This window comes from Falco punctatus, assembly GCF_963210335.1.
Source record: "Falco punctatus genome assembly, chromosome: 7".
In the NCBI taxonomy this organism is placed as follows: Eukaryota; Metazoa; Chordata; class Aves; order Falconiformes; family Falconidae; genus Falco; species Falco punctatus.
Genome location: NC_137587.1, coordinates 62,520,600 through 62,543,818, shown reverse-complemented (window position 1 = coordinate 62,543,818; position 23,219 = coordinate 62,520,600). Strand labels below are relative to the sequence as shown.

The window sequence follows — 23,219 nt, the reverse complement described above, 5'->3', positions numbered from 1 at the left end:
AATAGCTCAGATGCCTGAGGTGGTCTTTAACAGTGATACCATTGCTTTTTATCAGTTGAACTACTGCAAGACCTAGTGAACAGGAGCCTGGGCACTGCCCTTGGACAGCAGGTCAGTAGCACTGCCATGGAACAAGAAGGAGGAGTTGGCCCTATCTCTCTCCCTAGAAGGGCAGAAACTTTTGGAGGATTTGACAGTCATCAGATGAACGCTTCCAAGGGTGAGTAGTTACACGTGTGCACAGCATTTGTTAATAATAGATGTCGCTGTATCCTCTTGCTTCAGAAGGACTCCAGCAACTGATGATTGGGGTTTCCCAGTAATAGTTGGTAGATTAAATAACAGATTAGAAAAAAAGCCTGTGTACAGGTGGAATGATGGTAGCTGAAAACCTATGGCTACGTGAGGATTAAACATCTCAGCTCCTCACTCCTGTCTCTGTGCTCTCTCTAAATCATCTTTACTTCTTTACTTAATGTGCCATATGAAAGCATTTGGCTTCTTAATAGATTATTTTCTTTATGTTATTATTGTAATATCTGCAGCTCAGATCTTCATTCTTCAGTTATCTTCCAGCAGGAGCCTGTGCTGTTGCATTTCTGAATGGATGAGGATACTACTGAATCAAGCGCCTTCTCCCCTGTCTTTGCACTTTATGCATGTGTTCCACATACAACTGCATGTGTTAGTCCTGCAGTTAAGTCTGTCTCAAAGAAATGTGTGAATATTTATTTCAGCTGCATACTTGGCTGCTTCCCAATGCACTCTTTCTTTGCCCCAGTCATCAGAAACTTCCCTGTCCTCAAATTCCATTCTTTGTGGTCTCACTCATACTCTCAACACAGCCAGTTTTGCTGCGTTAGTGTCTGTCTCAGCATTGGGATCGTTGGACCTTGTCTGACCTTCTGCATTAAAGGAGCAGTGTTAGCTTCAGACAGTCAGACATGAGAAGTATGTAGAGGTTTTCCCAGCTCTATTGGAAAGCTGCAAAGCCCTCCACAGACTTGTCATCATAATGACAAATAGATTCACACTGGAGGGGCTTGTTTAGGGTTGTGCCTCTCTCTGTTGCAGTGATGAATGGGACAACCTCAGGCTGTTCATTGCCCAGCTCTAGGTTTTCTGTAGAAGTGTCCTTTTCTGAATTAGATTGTAATTCAATAGTTGTAGGGTCTTGGGAGAATTTGGGAAACGAATGCAGGGCCTGTTTGTTGAGCTGGAGGCCGGGAGGCATGAAACCTGGCTTTCATCTCCAGTTCTTCTGTTCACAACCTGTGCAACCTTCAGCAAGGCTTATAACCTGCCTCCCCTTCATTTTCTCCTCCAGCAAAGCAGAAGGGAGGTGTTTCCTCCTGCAAAGAGGTGGAATGTCCCAGGACATGGCACAGGAGAGAAGGTCTGTTAGGAGGACTGGAGGGTCAGCCTTTAACAGCAAAGTCTGCCTGAGGGGTGGTGGGAGGAGAGGGCCTTTGCACTAGGTACAGTGTCCTTCACATTGCTGCAGATACAGGTGTATGTACAGTTGTTTATCATTAAAAGGGTGGCAGCAGGGAGGTTACCACTGCGGGTGTGGGTTTTCCTCACGGCTGCGTCTCAGCTGGCAGGGGGAGTGCAATAGTCTTGGCAAAAGCTAGAGGACCAAAGAGCTCTGAAACTCCTTTGCCACCCACAATCAAAAGGGCAGCACGGGTGGATGGCTGCAGCCCTCCTGGCCCCACAGGTCAGCTCAGTCCTGCTCAGGGGCACTGTTACGAGCCATCCAGGAGGGAAGTTAGAAAGACAAGTCCCATGTCCTTTTGAAGACCCAGGTTTCTGATAACTAAGGTTAAGGATAAATTGCTAGCATAAAATTACACAGGGTATTGTGCAGCAGCACCTGACCCACCTGTAAATTGCACTTGCACAAGAGGCATTGAAATTATACCTGCAATAATATACCCTGATATGATACTGTTACTGTTCTCCATCTGCTCTTACTCTGCCTCATGTCTTCTCAGCAAGTATTCTTTGGTAGACAGCAGTGCTGGGGCTAGACAGAGCACCAATTAGTAGGAATGTGCCAAATTTACCAGACCAAAGTCAATCCTAATCTGAATTCACATCTGCTTTTTCTGGTGGTGCCCTATACACAGGGAGCAAATGCATTTAGTGTCAAGAGCTCCGTGTCCCTTTTTGTGAAACGTCTGAGTTTCCTGTATTAAATTTCTCAGACATTAGCAAGTTCATCTCTGGCTTAAAATGTTGAATAACCGGTGTCAATGCTGGCTTCTTCCTTTAGGTGGAGCAAAAGATGAGGGCGAGGATGCTCAGGACCTTCGGAGAACAGAGTCAGACAGCATTTTAAAGAAGGTATCACTTGCTTTATCTGTCTGGTGCCACGGAGTTCATATTTCAAGAGACTGATAATTCTAGTCCTGAAAAATGCCTGAAGTTCTTGACAATAAGATGTATCCTAGTAAGTTAAAAATAACATAAAATTGGAAGTATGCAGCCAAGAACACTTCGCTGTAGCTAAAATCCTGACTTGAAAACCAGTGCAGATCAGTTGTATTCCTTTGTGACACAGGTTATCTGCCATCTGTCTGCAGATCAGCTAAAGCATGTGTTTAATTATGCATCGTTATTAAAATTATAAGGTCAACTATAACCTTGCACCTATTCTTGCTGTGGATCGATCCATCATATAACTGCAAAATGATACCTAATTAACATTTTATTTTATATGATTTTAACTTGCCTAAAAAACATGCATGAATTCTCCCAGAATGGAAGACAGAGAGGGGGGAGTTTAATCGGTCTGTCGTTAGTTCAGCTTCAGAACACATTTGCTGTGATTTCTCATTGTCCTCATATTAAATCTGTGATCTTTTGATAGGGTGGAAATGCTAATCTGATGTTCATGTTGAAAAGGAATAACGAGGTAAGAATTGATTCCATTGCTCAGCTGTTTCCTTCATTTAAGTGGCAAGTGAATTTGTCTCAATAGGTGATAATGCAGAAGAAAATACATTTCATTTGCTGAAGCGCATGTAGGCTTTTAAATACATTAAGCTAAACCCACTGTGTCATTTATTTGTTTAACCTTGGATGTTCAGACAGGGAATTCACTGATTGTCATCTGCTTGCCAGCAGGATGATATCTGCTGATTATAGGCAGCAAGGGTTAATTACCACTAGGATGCGCAGGGCTGTATTTATTGTACATCTGCAGACAGAGGGAGTTTAATTTTATGTTGCAGGTGCAGTGAATTGGGGCAATTGGATTTCTATTCTCCCTTTGATACACATTCATAACTCCCAATTAGCATTAATGGCAGAATGAGAAGCAGTTCTCTTAATACTTCTATTGCGGATACCGTGGTAGTTTTTCTTCTTAAAAGTAATTGTAGGATATGAGACATTCAGAGAAATTTTTAGCTAGGCTAAAAATATATTTAGGGATATTGCAGTGCTCCAGAGTAGTTTGTTATGTATTGATGCATGATGTGTTCGCAACTACCTGTATTTTCAGGGAGCCTCCACGAACCCGCCTGCTGTAGTTGTGTGCCTGCTGTATTCCAGCTTTTCTGTCTAATGACAGTGAGACTTGTGTGGGTCAGTGAGGGGGTGAGAGACTACAAATAGTCCACATTAATTTTAAGATTTCTTGTTTTTTCCCTGCAATTTTTAAGTGAACTGTGAGGTTTCATCCCAATTACTCTACTTGTTCTTGAGCAAGCTGATGCTGTGGGAAATGGTTTGCAGAGACAACCCGGGAGTTCCCATGAGGTCTGTGCCATTTGATGTTTCTGCAGATGGTTCCTCCCCTGCCACACTGACGGCTAGGAAAGTGAGGAAGATGATGCCAGGCACCTCTGAGAGATGTCCAAAGGATATATTTGTGTACTGGGGGGTGACACAGTCATGGCAAGTGAAGAGTGAGAAACAGGAAAGTGTAGAAGGATGGTGGTACAGCTTGTCAGACCCACCAGTGGATCACAGTGGAAAAGGAGGGTGCTTTATGCATACCCTGGCACCCAGTGAGATCTAATAGCAATGCTTTTGTTTTCTCGCAGCAGGTCCTCCAAACCATTACCAGCCTCCATAAGCTGCTCAGTGCTTTGCAGGTAGGCTTGGCCGTTCATCCCGCTTTTGCATGCTGCTTGCCCAAACCGCGCATCCTGCCAGCCAGTAACAGCCCCCCATCTCCCCTTCCCCTTCGCCTGTCACATCTGTGCATGGCTCAATAACCTGCTGCTGGCTTGCAGGCAGTGTGCCAGCAGGTTCTAGGAATGAGCTGGTGCCTAAGTGAACCAGTGCTTGCCTGAATTTGAGGAGCTGCTGCAGGAGATGCTCTGCCAGCATCCTCTGGTAGCTCGGCTGTGAGGCAGCAGTGCTGAGTTCCGAATTTCATGGGAGAAGGGGTTCAATACAGCACCCTGAGGTTTTCAGGTATGGAGCCTCTCTCTGTGGAGAGGGTGCTGCAGTGATTTGTCCTCCTCTCTCCTAGGGTGTTGTGCTGCAGCAGGACACCTACATCGAGGACCAGAAGCTGGCTTTGAGTGAGAGGGCTCTGACCCGAAGCTTCTTCCGGCCAACCTCACTGCTGGAGCAGGAGAAGCAGCGCAACCTGGAGAAGCAGCGCCAGGAGCTGGCCAACCTGAAGAAGCAGCAGATACAGCACCAGGAGGAGAGACGGAGGAGAGAGAAGGAGTGGGAAGTCCGGGAAAAGGAGCTGGCAGAGCAGGAGGCCCACCTGGCCCAGCGAGAGGAGCAGGTCCAGAGAGGGTGGCAGGATCTGGAGCGGGAGCGAGAAGAGCTGCAGGTGAAGAAGGCCTCCTACCAGCTTGACCTGGAGAGGCTTCGCACAGCGCAGAAGCAGCTGGAGAGGGAGAAGGTGCAGTTCAAGCAAGATGTGGAGCGATTTGCTCAAATGCGGCAGGAGTCTGACCGCAACCAGGTAAATGATGCCAATGGCCAGGCTGCTGAGGAAGCTGTGCGCTGCAGGGAGGTCCCGGCTGGCTCCTGGGCCAGCTGCATGCCAGCAGTGATAGACTGATGCCAGCCCAGCCCCAGATGTGCAGGGCCTGGCATTTAAAACTGGCTCTTTGCTTACATGTGACATTCAGAGCTGTGTTTCCTGCACCTCCAGAGCTCCTGAGGCATTGCCGGTGTTGATGTAACATGGTTATTCAGGATGCCTGGCAGGTGGTCCTGAGCAGCAGGTGGTAACAACAGTCTGAGCTCTGCCCGCTTTTCTGTGCCGTGTGTTGGTGGACAGCAGAGCAGAGGTGGCTGGCTCACAGAGGGATGCCCTAGACAATCCCAGGAGGTTGATACTGCCTTTGACATTGGCCTTCACCTCATGGAGGCTGAATTCTGGGCAGCAGTCAGGCAGATGAGATGTCCTTCTCAGAAACCACCTGAGCATTGTGAGTTACCTGCACCCTCCAGCCACACTGCAGAGGAAGGCTGTTTGCACGCTTACATCCATCTCCAGAAGCGTTCTTGATGTCCAGCAAAGAGATGTGCATTGTCCTAAAGTGACTGGGCACCTGCAGCCTGGCCATGGCTCGGTCAGCAAAGGTCCCCGGCTCTGCTGCATGAGGCTTCTGGTGTCTGGCTGCCCACAACCAGAAAGAAAAGCCCACATGCTGATTCTGCTCTGGGCATTTTTCAGCAAGCTGGGGTTTATTTTTTTACAACTGCATCAGTCTGGCTGAGGAGAACAAGCATCCATTGGCAAAACATGGGCTGAATTTGATCCTTAAGCCTGTTGTTGATCATTTGCTTGTTTGTAATTCACTAATTCTGAATGTAATTTGCTTAGAGCTGTAGCAAAATTAGTTTATAAACGTTGGATTGCAGAATGGAAATTATTTTGGGTGCCTGAATGGGCTAATTGCAGAGCTCAGCAGTGTGCTCTGAAAAGCAAATCATTAGAGGAGGGCTTGCTCCCTCCAACCCCAGTTCCTGATCAGGCCAGAAGTTTTCTGAGCACACAGTAAAGCTGTTCCAGCGTCGAGCACATGTCGACACGCAAGGGGCATGGATGCTATAAAAGAAGCTGAGAGGTAAAATAACTGCGAGGCCTGGGGGATTAGAAGGAAGCACCTTTTCAAGGCAGGTATCTTACTGACATTTCAGAGCTATTAATAGAGGGTTCGGTGAGGCTTTGTTGAGCTGTTGTTTTGATCTTGCCTTTGAATGTGCAGGCTCAATTACATCCTGAGACAGCCGTTAGGGGAAAAAAAAAATCAGGAAATTTTTTTTTGCTTTCATCTTTTGCTTGGGAAGGCTTCCTTTGACACATGCCGCTCCAGTGCTGTGTGCTGGCTTTCCCTCCCAGAGAGGCACACTTCTCCTTGGCCTTCTGCCACCATCTGTGTGCGCGAATGATGCAGGGTGAGTCTTGGTATTGAGATCTTAGAGAATATTTGCCCTTGGCTTGTTGATACATAGCATAGTACATGTAGGAGCAAAAGATACCGGAGCATTACTCTTTATATGCCTTGTTTTTTCATCTTAAACAAAGAGGGCTTCTCTCATTGCTTTGCTTGGATGAGCACCACTTTTTTAGCTGGTGAATGGTCTGGATAGATGACAAGAATAACCTCTGAGTGGTCTGGGACACACCTTTCCTATCCAGGTTCTCTGCTAGCCTTTTTCATGCCCCAATGAAACACTTCTCTTTTCCTTTATAGGTTTCAAATCTACATGAGAAACTCGCAAGAGTCCCTTCCCAGTGCAGCATCGATGACTCGTCCAAGCAAAAGAGCCCTTCCCTTCCTAAACAAGGGCACTTTGATGCAGAACTGTCTGTCTCCCCCAAAAGGAACAGTCTTTCAAGGACACACAAAGAGAAAAGCACTTTCCATTTGCTTAGCACAACAAACCAGACTAACAAGGCAGCTGAGGAACATTCCCAGATGCCTACCCGCCTCTTCAGTTTAGCCAAACCAAAGGAGAAGAAGGAAAAGAAGAAAAAGGGCAGGGGACATCGCTCCCAACAATCTGGTGAGTGTCGGGGAACGTCATAGGTGTGTTTTCGCGTTGGTGAGCTGGCTTTTCCCTCCAGCCAGTGAACCTGTGGAAGCCATAAAATCTAGCTTTGAATGTGGATGGTAACACAGGGATGGAGAAGATCAGGTGGATGAGTGGAGTTCCCAGCTTGGAGTGATCTTCTTTGGGGTTTTCTGCCTGTTCTACAGCACCTGGGGTTGTCAGAGGGACCCACTCTGCTCCCTGCTTCTTCCCTTCCCTCTCCTATCCTGAGCAGCCTCCATGGGCTGGATTCTCCATTTATTTTTCAGCTTGCTCTGCTTTGAGATAGAAAATGTCCTGCTTCAGTGTATGTGCTTTCTGGAGCTGCGGCTGGGATGCTCCTGGCTGTTGCAGCCCCTGTGGCAGTGCTGTCTGCTTTAACTCTGTTGTAGTTTGGAAGCGATACCCGCAGCCCTTCTGGTGGCCTCTCCCTTCCCCTCAAGCCAGTCTATCTTGTCTCTTGATCTGAAAAAAAGCACGCATTTTTTTTTCTCTGGTAGTTTTGCATCCCCTTAGGACTCAATTCTGCACCTCAAACCTCTGACCCACATGAAATTTGATCTCACGCCCTCAGATGACCGGCTTCATCCATTCAGAAGTCACTGATGTTTTCCAATTTGGGCACAGGAAAGCTCACCAATTACAAGATGTAATTTCATGGTAGCTCTTAAGGGAACTGCACATCTTTTAAAGCACCCCGTGCATTTGGCAGACAGTGGGGTTTCCGTGCACGTGGAGTCCCACTTTGCCTGGTGTATTTCTGTATTCCCGTAATGATTCCCACCTGGTTTTTGTGCTGCAGATTCTCACTCGTCAGAAGCACCTCCAGAGGGCGAGGAGATCTTCTGCTGAGCATGGACAGTTCCATCGGTCACTCTCGGCATTGGTACAGTGGACATCTCCCTGCCTGCTCTACAGCACGCTGCTGGTGCCTGCATCTGACAAGCATCTGGAGGTTTTAAGTAAAACATGTTATGAAGTCTGTTAAGTGGTGGGAAAAGGCCTCTCTCCTGTGGTTTTGCTGAAATCTCACCACGGAGGCTTGACGGCACGGCAAATAGTACCACCGCTCTGTGCAAACCTTGGGTTAAATGGATTGGGATAGATGTTTTCTGTCTCTTCTTACTGCTAAAGGATGAGAGAACATAGCCTTAAGGGGTCTGTGCCTTCAAATTCCCCTTTTCTGGGGAACATAACCAAAACCAAGCATTTAGCAAAAGATTAGGACTCTACAAATGGTGCGAACACACTGGCATATATAGATATACTGTATATATACATATATGTATCTATGTATCCACTGGGATATGCTTACAGTCTGTACAGCCAAGCTTAGCTCGGCCCATGGGGATAGATGATACCTGATGACTTTCAGGGAGCATGTAGATATTAAATATCTTGCCCTTACTGCTCCGATTGTAATGCCATTGACTTGCACACCCCTTTTGTGCTCATGGTATATAGACTGGTTTCGGAAAGGTACCTTACACCAGGAAGCAGTAATAGCGTTCAAAACAAAAGTTCAGAGGAAAAAACCAAAATCTAAAGTAATTCTGAAAGATTTCCATGGGACAGAGGATTTAACTGTCAGACTGTTTCCAGAAACAAGCAGAATGTCTTTAAGTATATTTTAAACAATGCAGAAAAGAGAAATATGGTAGCTTGTAAGGCAATCCCAGGAAGCCAGAACAGACAGTGTTGAAGTGGGAGCAACTCTCAAGCAACTTTTTTTACCCAGTCTCTTTTGAGCTCCAGCTCACTCCTGCCCATCCCCTTAGTAAAGTGGTTTGTTTTGGGTTTGTTTTTTTGGTTTGTTTGGGGTTTTTTTGCCAGAATATAGTTCTCCAGTTGCATTTGACATCCCTTCATTACAAGCCTGATGAGTTACTGGAGAGATGGCTGAAAATCTGCTTTTAGGGACCTTTGTTCTGTTGTTTCTATTTTTCTTCCCCTGAGTTTTGTGTTACTGTTGGGCTTCTTTTTCTCTGGGTTTCGTCAGCTTCCCTTGCTCATTTATAAGGTAAAATGAGACAACAGCAATTTCAGAGCACTTCAGTGAAGCATCACAGGTCAGGGGACTGAGTGCTGTGAGCAGAGCAAACTCCAAAGAGGTGGCCCCTAGTCCCTATGCCTGTAAAATACCGTGCACTTATTAACAATTTCTGGGGAGAAGATATATTCTCATGGACAAAACCACTGTGGGACAGGTCCAAAGGTCCAGCGTGGCAGGTCCATTTCCAGCACCATGGGCTCTAGGGTGAAAGTGTCCATGCATCCCATGTCACCGTCAGCAGAAGGGGAATGTCTGAGGGTGGCTCTCCCTGTGCTGACTGCCAGGTGTTTGTGCAGCTGTTAAATACAGGGATGTGTTCCATGGGGGAAGAGAAATGCAGTGAGCCAAACTTTTTTCCAAAATTATTGTTCTTCCAGACCCTCTCAGGGGAATTACCTGAGTGGATTTGTAAATGGTTACGAGACGCTATCAGCTTCAAAATAGCTCAAGGGTTTGCTCAGAGTTTGAAGCTGTCAAGTGCATTTCCTTTCCTACCAGTTTTTCTTTAAAAAAAAAAAAATATATATATATATATATTTCTCTTCTTGCACTATTGTTTGGTTTCAATTTGCTCTCTGGCTTCTCACAAGCTAGTAACCTGCAGCAGTTTTCAGAGTTCAGTGCTGATGAGTATCAGCAGCATTGATGGTGAGGTGGATACGTAGACTGGTCTGTCTTGGTCAGTGCAGGAATCCTAAACCGCCTGCTTGCTTTTGAAGCTCTCTAAATGTTTAAGACTCGGGAAAAGGAAAAAAAAAAAAACGGGAAGAAAGGAAAAAGGTTTGAGATTTATTTTTATTTTGATTTTTTAAGTATTATTTGGTGCTTGTTCTTAATTGCAAGCAGGGCTTGCAAAAATATTTATCTTTCTGTTTATTTGAAAGAGTTCTTTTTTAAAAGAAGTTTACTTGGTTTTATTTTTTTATTTCTTTTTAGTTTTGCTTTTGTTTAGGGGTTTGAGAGGTGGTTTGGTTTTTTTATTCCCCCCCCCCCCCCCCCCTTTTTTTGGTTTTTTTGTTTTCTTATCAAGAAATTGGTAAACCAAATGTTATCTCCCTGGTTCCTGCAAAACCAGGGTTTGGGCAGTGCTGCTTTGCAGCCCATGCCATGGCCAGAGTTACACAGTTTCAGCTGAGAGCTTTCTTTAAGGCAGAACATCTTTGGGCCAAAAAAAATTCTGGAGAAAGAAGCAGTGACTTCAGACAAGACGACTCCTATCAGTTAGTTTCTTTGTTTAAATATTTTGTTTAGGTTTTCTCATACCTCTTGGAGGCAAAAGAAAAAGCAAAGCATGGAGCATCTTGCAGTGATGTGAGGGTTCAGTCGCTTCTCTAGGGAGATACAGGCAGCTCTTCTCCTGAACCTGAAGGGAGCTGAAGGAGGCATGTGCTGGTGTTACCTTTTTCATGACAAACCCACCAGCTTCAGAAAATACCTTCTGCTCTGCTATTTATACATCTGCAAAAATGAATGTGCCAAGCTGAATTTTTTGGAAACCAAAGCAGTGCATGGCTCATGTACTGTTGTGTAAACAGAGATGAGATCCCCGGTACTTCTGAAAGTTCCCCTCAGTCTGTAATAGCCTGTGCCAGTATGAGCTTTTCTTTTTATCCTGCTGTGTTTTCCCCAGTCCCAGCGCATCTTGAATTCACGACACAGGAGTGTCCCATGGCTCTGAGAAGGGTATCAAAAGGCATGACCCAGGGCAGCAGGGCTGAGTCTCTGCCTGGCTTGACCATCTCTTCTGATCTGTGCAAATCAAAAAAAGTGTTCAGTGCCCTAAGTGAAAATAGTACATGCTAAGTGATCTCCTAATGTCCTCATGGTTCCTTGTCACAGAAACCATGGGTGTGAGTCAGAAACATACGGACCAGGGATACTGTGTATCAAAGCTGCTTGTGTTTTAATTTCTGGTGGACAGACCTTTGTCCCTGGAGGTTGTATGTTACTGTATGATTCACTTTTTTGGAATGAAGCCTTTCCTCCCACACTGCTTCCTCCTTGTTTCACCTTTAGGAAGGCAAGGGCTTGTTTTTATGTCTTCAGCCTTTTATTTTTCTCCTCTCAGGTTTTCTTTGGAAAGACTTGGCATAGGTTCCCAGAGCCAGATTCCCACTCTGATCCCTGCAGGTTGCCTAAGGTTGTCTGCTAGCGTATGGTCCCAGCTTTGCATCACCAAAGCCTTTTCTCTTCCTGGCCTTGAAATTGTGTTTGCTCCAGTTCCATGCCTGGCATCCATCCTGCAGTTGTTGAAAGCATGTTATTTCTTCAGCCCAGCCTGGTGCTGTAGCTGGTTCCCATAGCCAGCCACTTGATCCCGTTTGGAGCACCCAAACCACCCTGTTTGGCGTAGGTTCCTGGGACACAGGGCATATTACAAAATGTCTGTGCAAAGCCCGTATTGTTGGAGGGAGAAGAGGACCCTGCTAGGGCTCGTGGAGCCTTTCTGTGCTAGTGTTTCATAGAGGGGAAAAATCAGACTTTCTTTCCTTGCACTTTTCTTTGCCTGTTCTTTTATCACTGCCCAACAGAAAGGGGCTTCAACAACCAGGGAAGTGGGAGCGTGGGCTCAGATGAAGTACAGCAGTGGTCAGTGTTAGCTGGGGGTGCCAGAATACCCTGGTGACAGAGAGTAGCTCTAGCAAACAGTGTGAGACTTGATGGAGTCATGTGAGGTTGGCCTTAGCTTCTTTTAAATGAAGTGATCATCTCAACATGTAACTTGATGTCAATTTGATGCCATAAAGCACTTTAAATGGAACTGGCCTTGTCCCTTTTTATTTTGGTTATGTGGAGACAATCAGCTTTGCCATTGCTCCCCTCTCTGCATCCCCAGCAAAATCTGAGCTGTGAGTAGACATTGCTGGTTGGGTTTGGCTTTACCCTGGGAGGAGAGGAAGGGCCAAGCTTTTTGTATTATTTTTAGACCAAAGTGGGTGTGAATCTGACTACAGTCCCACTGCAGACTGGGTGAGTGGCAGGACCAGAGAATTGGCTTATGATGGCTCAGGTATATCCCCTGGGAGAGCCCATGCTGGCATCACCATCACCTTCCTCACACCTCACAGCAGGTACTGCTGCCAGTTGGGAAGCAGTCCTGCCAGCGGTTTGCCCACTTTTCCTTGGAGAAACCCAGAGCGAAGGAGGTGTGGGAGGATGCAGCCAAATAAGTAAAGTGAGGCCCTTCCCGTGCACTAAGTTATATACTGTCCAGGCCATTGGGAGACCTTCTAGATGCCATCCCTGGGGCAGGAGCTCTCACCACCACTGAGGGTGGACTTTTCTCTTTGCTCTTGAAGTTTGACCACTGCTGAGAAGCACAGTAATGCCATTAGCTTGTGTGGGTTTGTACTGCCTTTCAAAGGCAAGAGCATCTGTAGAGTCCAATCATCTTTGCACCTTCCTTGAGGCACTAGGGTATCACAAAGCTGTTGCTGAAACACCCAGATCCAGTCGTTCCGAATGCCGCTGAGTCAGAAGAGGTTCATCAGGTGCCAAATCCCAAGGAGTCTAGGGTATCTGTGGCATGGGGCAAGGGAGGACTGGGTGGGGGGCACAAAAGAATATCTGCTAAAATCCCACAAAACATTCCTTGTTAACCAGAACTCTGGAAATTTTTCTGCCTGCTGGCCAGGTTTGGGAATTTACATAATTTAAGGCACTCTTTTAAATAAAAAAATCTCCCCTGCTGCTCATATCTCTTGCTTCGTTTGTCAGAAGGGGCAGCAGTCGATGATTCTTGATCCGGTGATGCAGCTAAGTTTTAAAGATAGGTGAGCTGAACTGGCTTAATCTCATGCACCTCATGCTCTTCAGTGATGGGAAGCACAATGCTAGCTCCTTTCCCACCTGCATTTTCAGGACCCTTTCTTTCCACACGCATTTCACTGACACTGATGCTTTGCCCAAATATATTCAGCTTCCATTGCCTGGGGGGAGGGGGGAACAGGATAACATTCACTGCTTTGCATACAGCTATAAGCTTCGTATGTATTTAAGCTGTCTATAGGTATCCATCCTTTCCATGCTCTGAAATATTTTACTATTTTCTTTATTGATATTAAACACTGACTCAAAAAGAAAAAAAAAAATAAAAATCTATGTCCAGTTCAGTTCGCCTATGGTTAAATTTTAGCTTGGTGTTTATTTTGTACTAATACAGAATGCACTTGAGTAATTCCCAGAGCATTGAGGAGGTGTATTATAATAACCTGATATACCTCTGCTTTTGGTTTGTTTCTTAAAAAAAAAAAAAAAAAAATGCTTTGCATTTTCATGTTGAACCCGTTAAAAGTTTAAAAAAAGTTGAAAAAAAGAATTTTTTAAAAAAGAGGGTAAAACCTAATTGCTGTATGTTAATTTGTAATTATGTAAAAAGTGAGCAGGTTATTGACTGTAAAATTCTTCAGTTTTTCTGTGACTTGCCAGAAGCCATTAGGTTTTGTAACAAGCTTTTATTTATCTTCCTTTTTAGTTATCAGCATCAACCTCTTGTAAAGTCATTTTTCCTCTAAATAAATCTGATTTTAAGTCTGAGTTTTCTGCACAATTTATTTCCACACCTTTGGTATTTCTGCTGTTGACCCTTTTGCATCGATGTAGCCCTAACCTGTAATCAAATGTTTGCATTGCTTTTATCATCCAGATTCCAGTCTGTACCCATTGGACCCTTTAACTTGTTTTCCTTCTCTTAGAAGATTTGCATTTTGCTGAAGGGCATATGGCCGTAACGATATTCAGCTCCTTGGGTTGTTCTTCCCTGCCACACACAGGGCTTTTCATCATAGTACAAGAGGAAGTGTCACAGCTGCTATCTCAGCCACTTCAGCTCCGTAAGCTGAGATAAATGGCAGTCTGGTGGCTGCGTGTGCTGTCTTGCAGCGTAGAGTTTCTGCAACCTGCTAAAATAGCTCTGCGTCTTCAGCAAATCCGGGACACGGGGGATTTATCTCATTTGGCTGAGAGAACTAGAGATGCCACGTCCCATCACAGGGACAGGGATGAAGAGAGGAGGGATGTCTGCACCCACAGTGCAGTGTGCTTTACGTATTTCCACATCCCCTGCAAGAGGAGGCCCAGCAGAAAAGCTGTAGCCAGCGTCCAGGTGGTTCCTCTCCCCTGGGGAGATGAAGGTACGTGGTGTTCTCAGTGCCTGCAGGCATCGGTCCAGGCAGAGGAGGGTGCCAAAAGTACAGAGCCAAAGCAGAGTTTGCTCCACAGCACGATGAGGAGCCAGCACAGAAGACCACGATGGCTGGAGTTTCTCCACCATTATTTCTTTTACCTATAAAAGCAATCACAGCTGCCCTTGTGCCGCGGGTCCTGCACAGGACTGAAGCGTCTTCTCCCCAGGTGGAAAGAGCAGCGAGACCTGCCCCCTTCATCCTCTGCGTATTGATTTTGAGGCAGAGGCATTGCTTCATTTTACATCTATTATTTCACTTGTCTTTAGAGGTGAGATACAGAAGGAGAGAGGATGCCTGAGGAGAATCAGTTGCATTGATCAAAGCCTCCAGGTTGTCGCCGTGAGCACTGCTTGGCAGCGTTGGGTTGTTTAACAGGCGCTAGGAAATGCCAACCCGCCCTCCTGCGCGCTGTTCGCCTGCAGTGCGGCGCACGCACGTATTTTCCCCTCTCCTCACATCTGCGCTGCCTGTGCTGTTCTAAAACCCAGTGAGCCCAAGCCTATGCCCTGTCACGCAGCACTCGCTGCGAGATGGGCAGCTCCCTGGGTGTGTGAGACAGGAGATGAAAGAGTGCCTTTATCTCCACGGCTGGTCAGTAGTCCTCATTTTATTTGCACTCCCATTCGTCCCAGCTCGCCTATTTACCCAAGCAAATAAAAGCTTTTGCCGAACCGTCGGCTCCTGTGTGTGGTGTTTAAAGAGCACGTTTTCCTGTGGCCCCTCTTGGCTCTGCAAGCTGGATGCCGAACAAAAGCACTGCCTGGGTTACCCCAAGCCTTTGCATTGCTGCGGTGGAGCAACGGCTGCTGCTGGCGCTGTGAGCTGCTACTGCTGGCAGCACTGGTTCACCAGGCTGCTACGGCATCACCGGCGTTGGCCACGGGAGGAGGAAGAGCACGTTTACTGATGACAAATCACGTGTAGTAAATCGGATTCTTGTGGAATCAAACTCCGGGCAGGGAAAGGTGCAGAGCAAAGCAGGCAGCATGTGCTTCTCTGGTCCCACACAGCACCAACCGAAGCACCCCTGTTTCCGTAGGCCAGAGCGGGGCCTGGCATGCAATGCAAATTGTCTTTGCCAGAAGAGGAAACAACCCCACAGCTCCAGGCCACCTACACCAGCTTTCCACAACTTCATCTGCAGTCCGTGCTCTGAGCTGTCACGGCACAGGTAAGATGTTGAAATGAATGTTCTCCCCAGACCACATGGGTCAATTATTTTAGATGGTCCCTGAGTAGCAGCGATGTTTTTCTGAGCATCCCAAGTTTCTTACCCAACCCCAGCTTTTCCTTAGCTGCTAAGGTTCCAGCAAAAATCTCTGCAGGGCTGTGTGGTGGGTCATCTGGATGTGGTAGGATTTTCACTGGCACCTTTACCTAAAAGCGGTTCTAAAGGATCTTTACACTTGGACGAGACACCAAAAGGAGCATGGAGAGGCGCAGGAGAGGCTCTCTGGAGATACAGTTTAGTGACACCTTCAACAGTTGTGTTATCTGCGTTTCCCCTTTCCTGCCCGTGCTGGGTTCAGTCCCAACGCTGGCTGCAGGGTGAGAAACTGGAGGTCTGGGAGGACACAGGTGCGAGCTGGGCTGGGGCTTGCAGGCAGGTGGCTCATTCATGCGGGTTTTATTAAGAAGGGAAGGCAAAACCCTAATTAGTTCAGTGAGTGAGATGCCCTGTGATCAGATACAAGGTGAATGGTAAAGGAATGACTTACCTTTGCTGTTGCAGGCACCTGGATTTTGTTCATTAGAGGGATGTTAAACGCTGCAAACGTGTTGATTTGTTTGGGGTTGGAATATGTTTGGATTGAGGGGAAAATAATGTTTGATACTAGCAACCGATAGGAGAGCCTGTACATGTGAGCACCCCTAGCCTTCGCAGGGATGAGCAGACCCCGTGTCTCGTGTCCCTCGTGTCCTCCCAAAAGCTATTTTTCACACCTCTTGAGATACCCCTTGAATGAGGCTTTCCTCCAGAGCCTCTCTCCTGCCCTCTGTTCCAACGTGGCTCAGGGGAGGATGCTCAGGTTCAGGACGAGCTCCCACTGCCTGCACAGCCCTGTCCCGCTCTCCCTGTATCCTGGGGCTCCTTTGCATGTCAATATTCTTTTTTTTCCAACAGGGCTATAAACAGCAACCTTCGCTTTTGGGTGGATGACATCCCAGCACCTCAGCCAGGCGTTCCCAGTAGGATGGAGCCAAGGTTTATTTCCCCAGAGGGGCAGGGCTGAGCCCCAGGAGAGTCCCTGGCAGGGTTTGTTTAGGCCCCTTTGCTCTCTCCTTTCTTTATGGTCCATCCCCTGCGCAGATGTAGGTTAGCTGGCAACTCCCGATACCCCCTGACCTCTCGCCGCAGCCTGGCGTCTTTCCCTCCGGCGCTTGGCGTCTCCAGACGCTCTTTCTTTCCCCTATCCTTCCACCAAAGAGCTGCTTCTCACTGGCTGCATCTTTCCAGTGAGCCTAATTAGACAGGAGCCTAATTAGAGCCAAGCAGGAGCAGTGAGTCATTAGCAGAGCCCTGTGGGAAGGCCCGGAGCAGCCGTGAGCCCAGCAAGGCGGCAGCGTGGGCAGGGGAGGGGGCCGGGGGGCGGCGGGTGCTTGGCTGGGCGCAGAGGAGCGGCTGTGGGAGGGAAGCAGCTCCTGTTGGGGTGTGCGTGTGTAATTCCTCCAGACGGTGACCCAGAAATGGAGCAGGGGGTTACCCACCTCCCTGCACCTGCTGGGGAGCCGGGCGGCTGGGCACCCGGCACTGCTGGGCTCGCATCAGGGCAGGGGGCGTCCGTCCCTCCTACCCAGCCGGGCAGTTAGAAAACAAAAGAGCTTTTCCTGGCGGACTTTGAGGTTTTTTTCTCCTTGTTTTGTTTCTACTCATCCCTTTTAATACACGGCTGTCCCCCAGGACGGAGCAAAGCCAGCGTCCTGGGGACTGGCTGCCTGCTGGTGGCTGTAGGGACAAGGAGCCCTGCTGGGGGGGACAAAGCGAGTGAGGGGAGCAGCAAAGGGCAGAATTTCAATGTTTTCTCTGGATGGAGCTGCAGGGCTGGGGTTAGGTGTGATGCCGGGACCGAGAGACGGGACTTTCTATCGGTCAGTAAATCATGTCCCGGCTGAGATTGCCAGCAGCCTTTCAAGAAGCACAAGTTGTGCCGTCCTGGCATGGCCCTGGACCGTTCCTCCAGCCTCAGCTGGGAGGGGAGGGCTTCCCAAGAGAGCCAGAACTGAAAAAAACACACATCATTTGATTCCTGAGCTCTGTGGTCCCCGGGGGCTGTCAGAAGGAATGAAAGGACACGTCAGATAGCCAGGGTGAGTCTTCTTGGGCTCTTCCCCCATCTTCACATGGAAGAGGGCTGCACAGAGGGGTCCTTGTCCGCTGTGTCTCTGAGACGCGGCCATCAGTGGTGCAGCGTGTGCTGGGGAGCGGGAAGTGAGATGTCCAGGCGCTGACAGCGTGAAAGCCAGGCTTTCTTCCACCTAATTGGATTTGCTATTCAGCTGAGAAACGCTGAATGGCCTGGGTGGGCCCTGAGCTTGGGATTTCAGTGAGGAAGTCAGAACGACCCGGTAAAGTAGGTCACGCTGCTGCAAACAGGGTTGATGGCTTTGCACAACAGCCAATGATGTTAAATAAGGAGATGGTGAGACGGAAAGAAAAGAGAGATTGTAAGGAAGGAAGAATAAATGATCTCAGCCTCTGCTGTTCACCCCCACCAGGAGCCCCTGCTGCAGGCTCCCATCCTGGGGACACCAGCAGTGCTGCCCGTACCTGGAGGGTACTGAGCTCCGGCTCTGCACTGGGGGGAGAGGGATTGGGCCCAGTTAAAATTTCCAGTTGGTGGTGGGGAGCTGGGGGCAGTGGTTTCTTAACTTCATTTGTGAGCGGCGTTCCCTGAGGGGGCAGGTTGTGAGCCTGGACCCTCTTCAGAGACTAAAACGTGTTGCGTTTATCCCAAGGGAGAAGGTGCGTGGGGAATAGGAAAACAATGTGACATGAGACATATCACAAGGAGAATGTGCAATGCCGGGGCATTAATTAATGTGCAGAAGATGACAAGCCAAGGACACGAGGCTTCAGTGCTCTGTGTAGACACGGATGAATTTGAAAGCATGTTGGTTGACTGGAAAAAACACTCCTCCACTCCAATTATGTGTCTAAAACGCCAGAGCCAGCCTCTGGATGGATGTGGGGCTTCCTTAGACGCTGGAGGTATTAAATCACCAGCAACTCTGCTTTTAATTGACTCTGGTGACAAAGAGAGAGTAAGCTCAGATGCTAATTCCCTGTAGGGCTTCACTGCACAATAGTACTATTTCAAGGGCAGCTGGGGTCAGGCTGGGAAAATGTGTATCTAAAAAACAATAAGGCACTATAAATTTAATTTAAATGAGTCATAGGAGTATCAGCCTTTTGCATCTGAGGAGGTTCAGCATGGTCGATCCCTGGGGATGGAGGTCCCGAGACCTGAGTCTGGGAGAGGTGCAGTCCCACTAGCTGCTTGCCCGATCCCGTCTCCCTGCCCTCTCCTCCCAGATGCTTTTCAGAGGGCGAGAAGCTGTTACAGCACTGGAGAACCAAAGCGGAGAGAGCCCGTGACTGAGCCTGAAACGAGCCGTGTCCTGGCCAAGCTCTCTGGTGTCACCGGGTCCCTGCAAAACAAGGCGGAGGTAGGTGTGGGACAAGCGCCCCTTCGGTGGCCCGGGGCTGCCGGCAGCAGTTTGCTGCCATGCCTGGGTCTGAGCAAGGGCCGGATCCTTGCAAGAGCCTGCACCTCTGGGGGATCTCCGTGCCAGGCTCCTGGGCACCACATGGGGAAGATGTCCAATCTCCAACACCCCGCAGCGAGGGCTGGCTATAGCATGTGGGCATGTTTCCCGGGAGCCTGGGAACACACAGCCCCTGTAGTGCCACCAGACAAGACTCTTTCCCAAGTGCTCGCTCCCAGACAAAGCCGAGCGTGACCTGCTGAGATGGCAAAAAAGCTTTTAAAAAAAGCAAAACAAATCACGTTTACATTGCTTCCCCTGTACCTCCCGGTAAAACCCAGCCCCGCTTGGGCTGTAGCTTTATTTTGCCTGTTACATCCGTTTCCATCTCCTACTCCCCTTTTACTTTGTTGCTGCTAACCAAGAAACCTTTGTATTTTGCAATGCATTTAATTCCATAGCAACAGGTTGCTGCTGTCACAGCAGCTGCTGATTGCTTTTGAATTGTCTTTCAGGCAAGCTCCAGAATAAATACAAAAGAGCAGGTCTTTGCATGGCTCATATCAAAGCTAGCCAGTCGCAAAGCCTCCCGAGCTGGTATTTAAAGTCCCAGAGTCCCATATAAAACCTGAATCAACAAAACTGAAAGGGATTTCATTCACACACTCCCTTTTTCCCTCTCCTGCTCATCAAACAGTAATTTCTAGCCTGAATTGGTTTCCCAAAGGGCTCTTTAATAAGCTTTTTTCTATGGAGCTTTACACTTGTATCTGCCCAACTCACATCAGCTAATGCTGCTGCCCACCCAGCTCCCACGGGCCAGGAGACATGTTCCCAGTCTCCTTAACAGCTCAGAAATTCAGGCTCCAAATCCCCTTGAGACGGTGCGTGATACCCACAGGTGGTTTTGCTTCCCAAGCCCAGCAGGCCCTGCTAGTAAGGGGAAGCAAATGTGAACGTGCAAGCTCGTGTTTTGCTGCTCTGATGCGCTCATGTTCCCAGTCCCGAGCAAAGCTGGAGCTGCTGGTCTCGTAGCAGGGGAGAACCCAGAACCTTCCCAGAGCAGGGCTGGATCAGTCCCCTGCTCCTCCAGGATGGGGAGAGATGCACACGGAGGAGAAGCGTGAACAGGAGCCCCAGCTGGAAAGCCCATCTCGCCTGTCAATGGGCCCCTTTCTTGGGAGCTGCAGCAGCCAAGTGAAGGCAAATCAGAAAAACAGAAGTATAAATTCTTCTCATTTTCCTTAGAAATTACTGGCTTTCCCTGCAGGAGTACGGCTGTGTCTAGGTTGGGCCCCCTCAACCTATTTGGCAGGTGTTAGGAGAACTTGCAAGTCTGCAATGCTAAAATCATGGCACAGTCAAGCTGAGCGAGAACAGCCATGGAGGAGGAGACACATGATGTCCTCGGGACACAAGAAGCCCTGGACTTGATTCCCAGATCTACCACTACCCTTGGACGAGGCACTTGACAATGTGCCTCAGTTTCCCAAGCGCTGAAGCAATAATAATTACAGCTGGGCTGGTTGCTTAGCAGGTTGTTTGTGAACCGCCCCGCCGAGTGCCAACCCTGTTATTATTCCTCGGCCCTGTTATTAGACCTAAATCCAACTTGCTGAAGAATGAAGACTCCTGTGAAAAACACACAAACGGTTTCCCAGATCATCATTTTTATTAAAGTTCACAAGCAGCTGAAGGAAAGAAAAAATAAAAAATAAAAAATAATAAAAAAAAAAGACTAGAAGATGTAAATAAACGTCATTCAGAGCATCGTGGACTGGCTGGGCACAAAGCGTGTTCTTCCCGGCAGCAATGGGCACTTGCTGCTCCAAAAAGACCTTTGTTGTTTGAAGCCGTGTCAAGGCTTTTCATCACATTGCATCATTCAGCTGGCCAGGCTACAGCTTAACCTAATCCAGGGGTGAAAGGCAAGCCCAGAGCATCTGCAGGACCAGATCTGCTGTGGAGGAAAGCGGGATGCTGGGGCAGTGCAGGACCAGTCTTGAGCAGTCGCCAGCCCTGGAAGAGGCTGGTCAGGAGCCGGACCCCTGTATCAACAGCCAAAACCCACGTGCCTCCCGCCACAGCATGAATGAGGAGCGACTCGGGCTGACAGCTCCTGCATGGATAAACCCAAACGCAGTTGGCAGCCGGCGTGCGTGGCAACCCGGGGCAGGCAGGCACCCTGCCGCCAGCAACGCTCACATCTCTCCAAGGGAGGCCAGGACGTGCGGTGCAGCGGGAAGGGGCAGGGGGTCCCTCCCCAGGGTGGGGGTCCCTCCCCAGGGTGGGGGTCCCTCCCCAGCCCGCGCTGCCAGCCCTGAGGGGCTCCTCTAGCCCGCTGGCTTTCCCCCCGAGGCCTCGCTCGAGGCAAGATGCCCACTTCCAAGGCGCGAGCTTTGCCCTGCTGCACCTCTGCTCGTTTACTAATTACGCCCTCACCCACGCGCTGCTCAGTGACTGCGGGCGGCTCAGAAGAGCGGCTCGAAGCACGCAGCGGGTTTTATCTGGTGACTATCTCGGCAGCAGTGCCGGTGCCTTGGCACGCTAACAGAGCCGTCGCGCTCTTCCCAGCAGCTGCGTGCGGGGAGCTGCCCAGCCTCCGACCAAATCGCAACCGGCTGTAGTGAGGAAAGGGGAAAGAAAAAAAAAAAGGGTAATAGAAAGGCCCGAAGTACAAAACAAAAGGCACCTGCCCTGTTTTGCTGCAGTACCCAGCGCTGCTGGCAGCTGCCCCAAGCTCCCACACTTTAATGTTTCAACAGCCTTCGCCTCCGCAGAGCGGCCAGAGGATGGGGAGAGCCAGGTGCTCTCAACCCATTTTGCCTTTAAACAAAACTTCCAAATCACCCGAACAGCAGGCACTGCCAATGGTAAGTTTGCTGTGTCTAAAAAAAAATATTACTATCTCTGAACCCCCTCAAACGAGTAACAAAAAGCACCTAACGGCCCCCCCCATGCTGTGCTTGCCGAGGGATGCAGCCTCCATCCCCCCAGTCCCGTGAGGCCACCGGTGCCCACGAGCCGTCCCCGTGCCCCTGCGCCCAGCCCAGCAGCCAGCGCTCCCGGCTCCTCGCCATCGCCACGTGGTGCCCAGTGGCAGGGCTGGGTGGCCCTGGTGCCCCCTGGCATGGCGCCGGCAGCGGGGCTGGCCGTGCCTCTGACTCCTGGTGCCAGGAAGGGATGTGAAAGGCTCCTCGGAGTCCTGGGCGCGAGGACGGGAGGGAATTCGGTCACTGTGTCGGCTCCAGCAGTGAGACGGGGGACATGGATGTGACTCTGGCATCTGGGGAGGGAAAGAGAAATCTCATTAGCAAGCACGATGCTCGGCTCAGCCCGCGCAGGGGACCACCAGAAAAGGGATGGCACGTTAGCAGCTATCGAGGTGACCCCCCACCCCGAATCCCAGAGAAGGGTGGAGGTGGAAAGCAGCTGGTTTGTTTGGGGTTTGGGGTGTGCTTTGCTTTTGCAGGAGAGGGGAGAGAGCGGGCGTTCAGCTGGGGAGGGCTCAGAGCATTGGGGAGCCAGGCAGAGCTGGCCCAGAAACTTCCATGGACATGAGACAAGGGAATGAAAAGTTGAGCGAAATAAAGTTTTAGGTGGTTTGGGTTTTTTTGTTGGGTTTTTTTTTTTTCCTAGGGCAGGGAGGAGGGCCCAAGAACTGGAACAGACAAAACAAAAAGACCCTTTTTCTCTTTTTCCGCAGGTTCCTCCAAAACCACCCATATGACTGACATTTCCAAGGGGTTGATTAATCCAGTCTGAGGCCAAGCTCAGACTGCACATGTTTCCATCTGCCCAGGGTTAGGAAAAGCCTGATTTTCATCGACTTTCCTCCCCAGGCCAGCCACTCCCTTCCAACGCTGCCTGATAAACTGGCTTCAGAGACAACCAGCCGCTCGGAAAGAGCAGCAACAGCAAAAAAACTGCAGTCCCTGTTTATCCAGCCTCGCTGTTACACGCATGCAAATGGATTTCCCTAGGAGCCACCAAGAGAAACCAGCTGTGACTTTGTTCTGGCAACACAAGCGAGCTTGTAACAGGTTGCAAGCAACCAACCCAGCAGCACGCAGGTGAGCTACGGCATTTAGGAGCCGGGAGGTTATGCCGGGTTATTTGTAGGCTGCCGTTCGCAGGCACGCGGGGCTTCTGCATGGGAAGATGTCTGGCTGCAAGAGGGGCTCCGCGGTCAGAGTCAGGAGTGATGCACAGCAACAAAACCCTGCAGCTTCTTGCAAGGTAAGGGCTGG

General features: G+C 49.0%; 2 protein-coding genes across 15 annotated transcripts in view; one reads left to right on the top strand and one right to left on the bottom strand.

Moving 5' to 3' along the window:
* Positions 1 to 13,612, top strand: part of AKAP13 (A-kinase anchoring protein 13) — a 222,469-nt gene extending 208,857 nt beyond the window's left edge. For 8 of the 14 annotated variants that reach the window (XM_080396174.1, XM_080396186.1, XM_080396175.1 and 5 more), the window contains 8 exons: positions 56 to 220; positions 1,328 to 1,396; positions 2,279 to 2,349; positions 2,876 to 2,920; positions 4,056 to 4,106; positions 4,490 to 4,939; positions 6,684 to 6,996; positions 7,826 to 13,612. In XM_080396174.1, the coding sequence (XP_080252300.1) occupies positions 56 to 220; positions 1,328 to 1,396; positions 2,279 to 2,349; positions 2,876 to 2,920; positions 4,056 to 4,106; positions 4,490 to 4,939; positions 6,684 to 6,996; positions 7,826 to 7,875 (1,214 nt within the window). In that variant the 3' untranslated portion in view covers positions 7,876 to 13,612. The remainder of the gene's footprint in view (positions 1 to 55; positions 221 to 1,327; positions 1,397 to 2,278; positions 2,350 to 2,875; positions 2,921 to 4,055; positions 4,107 to 4,489; positions 4,940 to 6,683; positions 6,997 to 7,825) is intronic. The other 6 variants (XM_080396184.1, XM_080396183.1, XM_080396180.1 and 3 more) reach the window with 5 other exon arrangements.
* The window catches only part of KLHL25 (kelch like family member 25), a 30,913-nt gene continuing 17,280 nt past the window's right edge, over positions 9,587 to 23,219 (bottom strand). The window contains exon 3 of the mRNA XM_080396204.1: positions 9,587 to 22,255. The gene's annotated coding sequence lies outside the window, so the exon portion shown is untranslated. The remainder of the gene's footprint in view (positions 22,256 to 23,219) is intronic.